The sequence below is a fragment of the Rhododendron vialii genome, chromosome 8a (genome assembly GCF_030253575.1).
Source record: "Rhododendron vialii isolate Sample 1 chromosome 8a, ASM3025357v1".
In the NCBI taxonomy this organism is placed as follows: Eukaryota; Viridiplantae; Streptophyta; class Magnoliopsida; order Ericales; family Ericaceae; genus Rhododendron; species Rhododendron vialii.
In genome coordinates this window covers 11924640-11936899 of record NC_080564.1, presented here as the reverse complement: position 1 = coordinate 11936899, position 12260 = coordinate 11924640, and the positions used below count along the sequence as shown (strand labels likewise).

At 41.4% G+C, this 12260-nt stretch overlaps 1 protein-coding gene across 1 annotated transcript; it reads right to left on the bottom strand.

Moving 5' to 3' along the window:
• Positions 1-7173: 7173 nt before the first annotated feature.
• Positions 7174-8028, bottom strand: LOC131298551 (uncharacterized). The gene has a single exon (XM_058324034.1). The coding sequence runs from the start codon at positions 8026-8028 to the stop codon at positions 7174-7176; it is 855 nt and encodes a 284-aa protein (XP_058180017.1).
• Between the last annotated feature and the right edge of the window lie 4232 nt (positions 8029-12260).

The window sequence follows — 12260 nt, the reverse complement described above, 5'->3', positions numbered from 1 at the left end:
AATAGAGTAATAATTAGAATCTAAATCCAAAATACCTCAACAGAGAGAGAGAGAGAGAGAGAGAGATTACGAGGTAGTGTCTCCTTGGACTTTCGCAGCCGAGTCTTACGGGCCTTAGCCGGGTTTACTTTGATTTGCTCGGAAAAAATAGTCTTGGGGCTCAATAATTGGGTTACTCTTTAGATTGATTTGCTCGGAAAAAATAGTCTTGGGGCTCAATAATTGGGTTACTCTTTAGATCCTTCTCGAACCCATTTGGAGCATATCTCACAATTTCGAACACTAAGTTCGATATAAGTTTGAAAACCAAGAAATCCCTTTCTTTTAATTCACAAATTTTCTCCAACCGCTTCGCATGAAGCTGTGGTGGTTCTTCTCGCCCGTTTTCTTTACTTTCACATGCAGTCCACCAATGCAAATAATTTCGGTCTTTAATCAGCGCCTTTGCTGGCAGTTTTCCTTCAAGATTTCTCATGATCACAAAATCTCGAGGTATCCGCTGCCAGAAACAATTTTGAAACTTAGAGTACATTATTAGCAATGCGTTATAGGGGGGGAAAACACGCTATAAACGAACATTCATATGTGGGATCATTTTGTTGAAGTGATCACATTTGAGAGAGAGAGAGAGAGAGAGAGAGAGAGAGCTCACAAGTTTGCTGGCGAAGTCATTCATCAAGACTTTGAAGAAGGAAGGGTAATGTTTTGGCTTCCTCCCCATTTGGTCTCCTCTGAATTTGGGAAGTGAAATGGGATGCATAGATGGATATATACTCCATCTAGTAGTGCTCTGCAGTCTGCAAACTTCTTTTGGCAAACAAAATAGGAAAATGATTAACCATCAAATCAGGGTCGGCTTAAGACTTTCGGGGGCTCCAAACGCACTCCAAAAATAAGGCCAAATATGCATTTTTCTATTTAGAGAAATCAAAATAGCGAATTCAAAACAAATAAAGAATATTGAATTGCTATGGAATACGCCTTACTATTCCAAAGTTCAAACTAAAGGTGCGCATCTCTCTTAAAAAACTGTACTTTTACACTTCATAATGATAAAGTGTTGTCTAATACTCCATCCGTCTGGGTTTAATAGTCACTAGTTCTATTCTAACCGGCTAAAAAATAGGCTATATCTTTGAATCCGTAATGAATCTCATATCGAATATGGATCTTGTTTGATAAATCTCGATTAGTTTTATAATACAATATTTTCAAAATCACGTAAAACATCATAAATTGGAAGAAATAATCGATTGAAAATAACACAAACTCCAAAAACGACTATTAAATCCGGACGGAGGGAGTACAATTTTCAAGCAAAGAAATCTAAACTGCATTCATTCTAAAGAAAGTTTCTTTTTCTATTTTTAATGTCTGCCAAGCAAATGAAGGCGATAAGTTTGCTTTACAGTTTACATTTGTTTCTATGTCACACCGGCTGTGTACGAAAGAAGACTCGTTTTGCTGCCATAAATATGCATTTGGTGGATCTAGCACGTCTACGTGTAAGAAATGCAAGATGGCTCTTTTATTTCTAAAGTTAGGCCTAACACTTTGGTGGTCGAATATTAGATAATCATTAATTCCGAACTTAAATTATGACATTTTAAAAATAATATGATCAAAACAACAAGATCTTCCTACCGATTCAAATGGATTAAAAATTGGAGCACTTAATTTTTTTGGCACCATTTTTTTTTTACCTCATTTGGCACCAAAACTATGCCCAAAACTACGTAGTTTTGGTGCCCTACAATCCCTGCAGTGCAAGGCTGCACTGCAGGATCCCCCAATCCATGTATATGAGCTATGCCATAATTCTAGGGCCCTTGGCTGGGCTTCAAATGTGGGGCCTAAAGCAGCCGCTTTCAAGGCTTACCCCATAAGCCGGCACTGCATCAAATACACAAAAAGTTAGGGCCCTTTCTTGGCAATTAAAAAAATGCCAAACTGACTCTCTTTTTTGTACTTATTACTCTCTTTTTTTTACATCTTAGTTTTGCGACAATTTTTTTTTGTAAATTATTAATTTGTTTCAATAAGAGAAGTCGACAAAAGAAAAAAAAGGGAAGAATTTGCACTTACACCCTCTGTATTATCACTGATTTGCACATGTACCCCCCCTTATACTCCAAATTTAGGCACTTACACCTCCTGTACTTTGGACTGAAGTGCAACTGTTAGAAAACTCGTTAAAAATAGATGGAAAAGCTACTGGCGGGAGATTTTCCTCAAAAATGAGGAAGAAAATGCCTAAAATAACCCTGATAACCATTTCAAAAATGCTTGACCGACTGGGTGAATTAAAATAAAGACGCGTCCCAAGCGTAAGACCCTCGACCGGTGTAGCACAATATCCGGAAGTACCGGAGTCGAACCACAGAGACAGACGGACGGTGTTTGACTCAAAAGTGTTGAATTCTAGTTTAACCTGGCTCTTAAGTAGCCACCCCTCGTTTAATCAGGTTGATTTACTAACTAACTTACCAAACTGAATTAATTAAAGATGGATTTAAAACGGAGAGTACAACCGTGGGAGCCCAGCGTCCGCAACTAGCCTAACTAATGTTTACTCGGGCCACAATTATTCAATTTGTTGATTTTAGAATAGGAAAAAGGATCCCTAACAAATGCGCACCACCTGTCACCAGTTTTCGTGCGCATTCGAATTCCGGCGATGCCTGGGTTTTGTTTGTTAGAAGAGTTTTCGTCTTCTAAAACTGCTTTAAAATTAAATTAATTCGAACCCGAGCTAAAACATTAATTGAACTAGCCACAGGATGCCTTCGCCCCGTGGCTGCACTCTATGAATCTACTCACTCATAACTTTATTGAATGCAGCAATAATTTTAACCTTTGGTCTAAACATGCTTCAATCAATTGAAATAAAAATAATAATAACACAATACCACAGACTTGCGGAAAAGTAACAGATTCGATTACCAAAGAAGAATACCAATTAAATACTGGAAATCCTTAAAGAACTTGAATCAAACTTGAATCTGAAATTAATCTCCTGAAAACAGCAGCCAAAGTTAAGAACAAAGAGAAAATAAAACGTACGTATCTCTGTTAACCTAGCTACTAGTGTTAAGAGGGCTTTTATATTAATCCCTTAATTGCAATTAAAATCCTAAAACAAATCGGAATCGGACCCGTAATGACCCAAAACGCCACCGTTCCATAGCCAATTAATACCCTCGGTAGCGCTACACCAAAACTGGTATAGCGCTACCGAACGTGTTTGAGGCGTTGACTCCGTTGACCTAGCTTTGGCCGTTCCTCTCTCTTAACCTCTCGGTAGCGCTACACCAAAAAGGGTGTAGCGCTCGCCAACTCTCTGATCACTTTGTGCAACACGCTATGCTACTTCTGAGCGCTAAACTTATTCCCCTGTAGCGCTCACGGAGATTCTGATCACTTCCTCTCGAGTTCTACTTCAACACTTAGTCTCCAAAGCCTTCCTAGCGCTCTAACTCCATCATGGCCTTTCCGAATACTTCTCGTTACCGCCAAAACATCTCAATTTCCTACAAATCAAGCTTAAACACAAAACCCAACCACGTGCACGCATTAAATGGAAAACGAGAATTAAATGTACGTCTAATGCGCTAATTTCCCTTATTTAGGCGCTTAAATTCATGAATTCCGCGCGCCTATCACACCCCCCAACTTGAGCATTGCTAGTCCCTAGCAACGAACGAAATAAAGTAACAAAACAAGGGATACGAGAGATATGCAACCTGTACAAAAATCAAGTGAACAAAAAAAAAAAAAAAAATCTTCTCCTTACTGCCACCCTTAACTCAGTCACATGCATGCCCTTAACTAAAATTCGAACAATTCCACGCCAAAACAATTGTAAAGATAAAAATGTCGCCACAAAGTCACAGTGTCACTCACACTCACCGGAACACTCAACATCCCATGCGAGGCGTTTGGCGATCAATGTGGGGTAGAACAAGAAACCACCACGTGCCAAACAAAACGACGCCAGTTATAACAATGAAAGCTCAACGAAATTAGGATACCACACATCCATAGCTAAATATAAAACATGCATGTGAGAGAGTCAAACAACTTGCATTGGGTCAACTAAGGGCTTCATTAGGCTTATAACGACCGAGGTTGCAAAAGAAAAAGAAACATGCAAAGGGTGACGGCCTATAGAAGCGCATGGACAGCCTACCCTGACTGGCCGCCACCTTGACTCTGGCACCACATTGGTGCTCAACACAAAACATTAGTCACAAACAAAACAAAGTACGAGTTATTACATGAAATGACAAGACTCAAACCACCGACTCACATCAGACCCTCAGTACATGGACAACATCACCCCACCACATAAAATAACACATAAAAAGACAGGACTCGACAAAGACACATGAAATAACACCACCACAGCCCAGCTCTATGCTCAATTTCCATCCCCAGCATCCGAATGCTCCTCCTCCTCAGGTTCGTTCGCGAAGTCATCGCTCACCTCCAATGCTGGCCACTGTCTAGGTCGGAAAGGCCCTGGATTTTGCCCAGAAATCTATGCCTACAGGTGACGCTGCCTATCAAGTAAATCCGACTAATTCCTAGCCAACAACCTCTTCTCCCTCTTCAACTTACGCTGGCTCTTAACAATGCCTGTTACACAACCAAATATTTTCTCCAACCAAGTCTTAGTATTAGCGCTAGCCGGTGGTGGAGTAAGCAACGACCCCTCAATCCCTCTCAACTGAGCCATACTCCGCTTAATGATCGAGGAGTCTATATCCCCAGGCAGTAAATCATCATTACTATAGAATCGCCTCCCCTGAACGTTTTTGCTCCTAAGAATTTTGGTAACCAGGCATGGGAAAGGCATCCTCAAAGTAGTCGGGGCATCCCTAAAATCACACATCTGCCCATGACAAAAATCTATGACCCCCTGCTGATCAGACTCGGGGACACATCTACGCACAATTTGGTCCGCACAGTACTTAAACACATAAGGGTCATCGAAAATGTACTGTCGGACACTCCTCAAGAAACGTTGTTTCTCCTGGGTAGACCAATGGGAAGGAATCTGCCCAGTTGCCAAATAATTGGCAATATCAGCATACCACGGGCACTCATTTGCAGCGAACAACTGCTCATCTAGAAAAGAATCTCTAATAGGAAGATTCGAGGTGGGATCCTCGAACTCTAGGCGAGACAGATGATCAGCTACAACATTCTCTACCCCTTTCTTATCCTTAATGATGAGGTGAAATTCTTGCAACAACAGAATCCACCGAATAAGGCGAGCTTTTGCATCCTGCTTGGTCATCAAATATTTCAGGGCAGCATGATCGGTAAACACCGTGATCTGCGAACCCACTAAGTAGGATCGAAACTTATCTAAGGCAAACACCACCGCTAACAACTCTTTCTCGGTAGTGGTGTAATTCATCTGTGCCTCATTTAGCGTCTTACTCGCATAGTAAATCACAAATGGGTCTTTCCCTCTCCTCTGTCCTAAAACAGCTCTGATTGCATAGTCAGATGCATCACACATCAACTCAAAGGGAAGACTCCAATCAGGAGATTGCACAATAGGCGGAGTAGTGAGACTCCGCTTCAGCTTTTGGAATGCCTCCTCACACTCATCGGACCACACAAAAGGTGCTTCCTTTGCTAACACACAGGACGGGAGATAGTACTAAAGTCTTTAATGAACCACCGGTAGAAACCAACATGTCCAAGAAAAGAACGTACATCCTTGACAGACTTGGGAGTAGGAAGTTTACGGATTAAGTCTATCTTAGCCTTGTCCACCTCAATACCCTTGGAGGACACAATGTGTCCCAACACAATGCCTTGGGTTACCATAAAATGGCATTTTTCCCAATTCAGCACTAAGTGCTTCTCTTCACATCTCTGCAACACCTTTCCTAAATTCTCGAGGCACCCATCAAATGAGTCCCCGAAGACCGAAAAATCGTCCATAAACACTTCAACAATCCTTTCCACCATATCGCTAAAAATTCCCATCATACACTTGGAAAAGGTACCAGGTGCATTGCACAACCCAAAGGGCATGCGACGGTAGGCATATGTACCATACGGACACGTAAAAGTGGTCTTTCCCTGGTCCTCTAACGCAACCTCTATCGGATTGTATCCCGAATACCCATCCAGGAAACGATAAAACGCCCGACCAGCCACCCTCTCCAAAATTTGATCAATGAAAGGGAGAGGAAAGTGATCTTTCCGGGTACTCGCGTTGAGTTTCCGATAATCTATGCATACTCTCCATCCTGTAGGAATCCGGGTCGGCACTGACTCACCTTGCTCATTGGTAACAACTGTCACCCCGACCTTCTTAGGCACTACCTGAACCGGACTCACCCACTCACTATGGGCGATTGGGTAAATAATACCAGCATCTAAGAGCTTCAAAACCTCAGCCCGAACCACCTCTTTCATGTGGAGATTCAAGCGCCTCTGAGGCTGCCTAGAAGGCTTCACACTATCCTCAAGAACGATTCGGTGTGTACACACCATTGGGCTTATACCATGCAAATCAGCTACAGTCCAGCCAAGCGAGCCTATATGCTCTCTCAGCAGATCGAGCAACTTCCTCTCTTGATACTTCTCAAGGGACGAGGAGATCATGACCGGATAAGTATCATTGCCCTTTAAAAAGGCGTACTTGAGCGTGTACGGCAGAGGTTTGAACTCTGGTTTTGGCGGCTGAACCGATGACGGAAGAACCTTGGGCGGAGGGTCGCCTAGAGGTTCGATCATTGGGTCATAAGAGACTCCACATACTTCCTCCACTGAATCCTCGACATTTAACATTTCTAACAAACTTCCTACCTCTGGAGAATCTAAAAATGACTCCTCCTCGGCGGTAAGAGCAATCTCCAGAGGATTCTTATTCAAGATTGTATTGATATGCTCCTGAACGAGCGCATCGATCAGACTCACCTCGTCTACCTCCTCCTCATCCTCATCAAGTGTGCTCACATTATATACATCCACCTCCATCTTCTCTTCGCCAACAGACAACTGGACCCTGCCAGTTTTGCAATTCATGACGGCATTGGAGGTGGCTAGGAAAGGACGACCTAGAATAATAGGAGTCTTCTCTAAAATCTCAGGATTCAGGCAAGTGTCTAGGACAATGAAATCCGCAGGAAATTGGAACTCACCCACCTAAATCATCACATCCTCCACTACACCCTTGGGTACTCTCACACTTCGGTCCGCCAACTGCAGCGTGACAGGAGTAGCTCTCAGATCGCCTAGGCCTAGCCTCAGGTATACTGAATAGGGGAGCAAGTTAACACTCGCTCCTAAATCCAGCAATGCCTTATCGAACGCCTGGCCTACGATATCTATGGTAATGGTGGGACACCCGAGATCCTTGCACTTGGCAGGAATCTCAGTCTGAAGAATGGAGCTCACATGCTCGGTCAGAACCACATTGTTCTGACTCTTGTGCTTTTTCGTGCAAAGGTCTTTCAATACCTTCGCGCACTGGGGAAAGGACTTAATTGCCTCCATCAAAGTGATAGGGAATTGCACCCTCTTGAAAAGTTCTGACATCTTGAGGTTCATATTCTGCTTAGGTTTCACCGCCAGCCTTTGGGGAAATGGAGCTACTGGCACAGCCGGTGGCGTTGGAGTCGTGGGGGCTGCAACTGCAGGCACCACCACCTCAGGTGACTCCTCATCTTCCTTTACCTCCTTCCTAGGGACATCAACTATATCAGGGGTTGCTCTTGGTGCATCAACCGGCTTCGAGGGTGAAGCTGGTTTCTGCATTAGCGGGATGGACTTATCGATCTCCTTCCCGCTCCTGAGAATGGTGACTGACTTAGCCTCCTCCTGGTTCGGGTTTTGACCATTAGGACCTGAAGAATTTCCTAAGTAATGCGCACTCGCTGCACTACCCTGGGCTGGAAACTTACCCTTCTCCTGCTGCAGTTGACTGACAACCGTAGTGAGTTGTGACATTTGGGTTGTAAGGGCCCCAATTTGCTGTCTTGATTCCGTCTGGAATGTCATTTGTGACTGCATCAGGGCATCGACAGTATCCTCTAACTTATGATCACGCGCGATCATCTGCGAATAACCTGGGGAACGGCGACGTGTGTTCAAGAGTGTGAGTTTTCGTGTCTTTTGTCTGTTAGTTGAGTCACCATAGGTGGAAAGAAGAAGGTGTCCTTTAAACAGGACCCTCTTTATTATCGCGACCTGACACATCGTTTAGCTCGAAAAGAACTGGAGTCGAGTCAGCCTGTGCTTTCTAGTTCTTCATCTTCTAGTTTAGAGTCAGACTTAGCTGAGTACCAGTCAGAATCTATTCCCATTAGTGGTCTTCATATAGAGTTACCTTTTGAGTCGGTTAGTGTCAGCAATCCGCTTTTTCAGTCAGAGTTAGAGTCAGTTCCAGAGTCAGTTTCGGAGTCAGAATCAGAATCAGTTGAGATGGGAGATCGGCAAGTAGCTATTCAGCCGTCTTTGAGGTAGCACATACATCCCGAGAGGACCACTCCTCCCGGACCCATCGTGTTTCCTCAAGAGACACAAGAGGCACGCAATGCCTTTACAGTCAAAACTGGTGACAGGTGGTGCGCATTTGTTAGGGATCCTTTTTCCTATTCTAAAGTCAACAAATTGAATAATTGTGGCCCGAGTAAACATTAGTTAGGCTAGTTGCGGACGCTGGGCTCCCACGGTTGTACTCTTCGTTGCTAGGGACTAGCAATGCTCAAGTTGGGGGGTGTGATAGGCGCGTGGAATTCATGAATTTAAGCGCCTAAATAAGGGAAATTAGCGCATTAGACGTACATTTAATTCTCGTTTTCCATTTAATGCGTGCACGTGGTTGGGTTTTGTGTTTAAGCTTGATTTGCAGGAAATTGAGATGTTTTAGCTGTAACGAGAAGTATTCGGAAAGGCCATGATGGAGTTAGAGCACTAGGAAGGCTTTGGAGACTAAGTGTTGAAGTAGAACTCGAGAAGAAGTGATCAGAATCTCCGTGAGCGCTACAGGGGAATGAGTCTTTGTTCTTAACTTTGGCTGCTGTTTTCAGGAGATTAATTTCAGATTCAAGTTTGATTCAAGTTCTTTAAGGATTTCCAATATTTAATTGGTATTCTTCTTTGGTAATCGAATCTGTTACTTTTCCGCAAGTTTGTGGTATTGTGTTATTATTATTTTTATTTCAATTGATTGAAGCATGTGTAGACCAAAGGTTAAAATTATTGCTGCATTCAATAAAGTTATGAGTGAGTAGATTCATAGAGTGCAGCCACGGGGCGAAGGCGTCCTGTGGCTAGTTCAATTAATATTTTTACCTCGGGTTCGAATTAATTTAATTTTAAAGCAGTTTTAGAAGACGAAAACTCTTCTAACAAACAAAACCCAGGCATCGCCGGAATTCGAATGCGCACGAGACCGACCGGGTGAATTAAAATAAAGAAGCGTCCCAAGCGTAGGACCCTCGACCGGTGTAGCACAATATCCGGAAGTACCGGAGTTGAACCACAGAGACAGACGGACGGTGTTTGACTCAAAAGTGTTGAATTCTAGTTTAACCTGGCTCTTAGGTAGCCACCCCTCGTTTAATCAGGTTGATTTACTAACTAACTTACCAAATTGAATTAATTAAAGATGGATTTAAAACGGAGAGTACAACCGTGGGAGCCCAGCGTCCGCAACTAGCCTAACTAATGTTTACTCGGGCCACAATTATTCAATTTGTTGATTTTAGAATAGGAAAAAGGATCCCTAACAAATGCGCACCACCTGTCACCAGTTTTCGTGCGCATTCGAATTCCGGCGATGCCTGGGTTTTGTTTGTTAGAAGAGTTTTCGTCTTCTAAAACTGCTTTAAAATTAAATTAATTCGAACCCGAGGTAAAAACATTAATTGAACTAGCCACAGGACGCCTTCGCCCCGTGGCTGCACTCTATGAATCTACTCACTCATAACTTTATTGAATGCAGCAATAATTTTAACCTTTGGTCTAAACATGCTTCAATCAATTGAAATAAAAATAATAATAACACAATACCACAGACTTGCGGAAAAGTAACAGATTCGATTACCAAAGAAGAATACCAATTAAATACTGGAAATCCTTAAAGAACTTGAATCAAACTTGAATCTGAAATTAATCTCCTGAAAACAGCAGCCAAAGTTAAGAACAAAGAGAAAATAAAACGTACGTATCTCTGTTAACCTAGCAACTAGTGTTAAGAGGGCTTTTATATTAATCCCTTAATTGCAATTAAAATCCTAAAACAAATCGGAATCGGACCCGTAATGACCCAAAACGCCACCGTTCCATAGCCAATTAATACCCTCGGTAGCGCTACACCAAAACTGGTATAGCGCTACCGAACGTGTTTGAGGCGTTGACTCCGTTGACCTAGCTTTGGCCGTTCCTCTCTCTTAACCTCTCGGTAGCGTTACACCAAAAAGGGTGTAGCGCTCGCCAACTCTCTGATCACTTTGTGCAACACGCTATGCCACTTCTGAGCGCTGAACTCATTCCCCTGTAGCGCTCACGGAGATTCTGATCACTTCCTCTCGAGTTCTACTTCAACACTTAGTCTCCAAAGCCTTCCTAGCGCTCTAACTCCATCATGGCCTTTCCGAATACTTCTCGTTACTGCCAAAACATCTCAATTTCCTGCAAATCAAGCTTAAACACAAAACCCAACCACGTGCACGCATTAAATGGAAAACGAGAATTAAATGTACGTCTAATGCGCTAATTTCCCTTATTTAGGCGCTTAAATTCATGAATTCCGCGCGTTTATCAATAAGCTATGTTAAACTCCCCTTCCAAAATACAGAGCATCCAAACCCCTTTCTTCTCCTAACCCACTCTCTCTCTTCTCTCACAAGATGTCTTCTCAAACATTAAGAACCCCATCAATTTCAAGCCAAAGGATGCATCCAATTTGCCGTTGCAGTTTGTTTGAAATTGATAGGCTTCTTAATGTTTGAGAAGACATCTTGTGAGAGAAGAGAGAGGTATTGTTCCACTTAACTTTTTTTTAAAGTTATGGTTTTGTCTTTATTTGAATTTTTCCGCGTTTGTTAGTTTTGCGCCAAATTTTTGTGATTTATTGATTCATCTTGACGAGACAAATCGTAAAGGTAATTTTTTCTTACTTTTACCCGAATATTTTAGAAAATAATCACTTTTAAGAAAAAAAAAAGTCAAAAAAGTGAGGCACAAAATTAACAAACGCAAAAACAATTCAAATAAGGACAAAATGAAAAAAAGTGGTAAAGGTTGTTAGTATAACAAGGTCAAAGAATGGGTTAGGGGATGTGAGGGGTTTGGATGCTCTATTTTTGGCGATGAGAGTTTGACAGGGCTTATAAATGGTTATCAGAGTTAGTTCAATCATTTTTCCTCTCATTTTGAAGGGAAATTTCCTGCTAGTAGTTTTTCCATCCATTTTAACGGATTTTCAAACAGTTGCACTTCAGTCCAAAGTATAGGGGGTGTAAGTGCCTAAATTTGGAGTATAAGGGCTGTATGTGCAAATTGGTGATAGTACAAGGGGTGTAAGTGCAAATTCCCCAAAAAATTATGATTGAAACTTATAAATTTTTTAAGAAAGACAAAAATAAAGCCCAAAAAAATAAGAAATTTCGATCATAATTTTTTACTTTTTTGACTTCTCCTGTCGAGATAAATCGATAATCTATAAAATTTGAAGCAAAACTAACAAATAATTTTTTTAATAAGTACAAATTAAACAAAAAGTTGAGTTGGGTTTTTTTTTTTTTTTTTTTGACAAAATAGGCATTTAGGTGAGTTTCTACTATAATTTTTTGTCTTTTAGTTAACGACGATATTTGAATTGTTTCCGATAAATGATATTTTAGTTGATGTATGTAATAAGAAGTTTTGCCTAGAATTTGTAAAAATATGGGTGTAGTCATAACCACGAGAATATAAAAAAAGATTGAATTTATATATATTAAAGAAGAGCAAAAAAATTAATTTTCTCAGTCAACCATTTAGCTTGTTTACCCAACCCCATAAGCACAGCTCCCTTTGTTTTTTCCTCGTCTCAAAACTATATTTTCAACCATTTCACTGTTTTGTCATCCGTGTTTTGGTGCTCAGTATGCACCGTGGACTGAGATCTTTAGCATGTTTTATCAAATTTTTAATTAATTTTTTACTTTTAGGATGGATATAGCGTACTTTTATTCAAAAAAAATTAAAATATTAAAAAGAATTAACTTAAGAGAAAAAAATAC

What these genes read in the sequence shown, in the direction of transcription:
- LOC131298551 (XM_058324034.1), bottom strand. Translation starts at nt 8,028, where the DNA reads ATGACATTCCAGACGGAATCAAGACAGCAAATTGGGGCCCTTACAACC.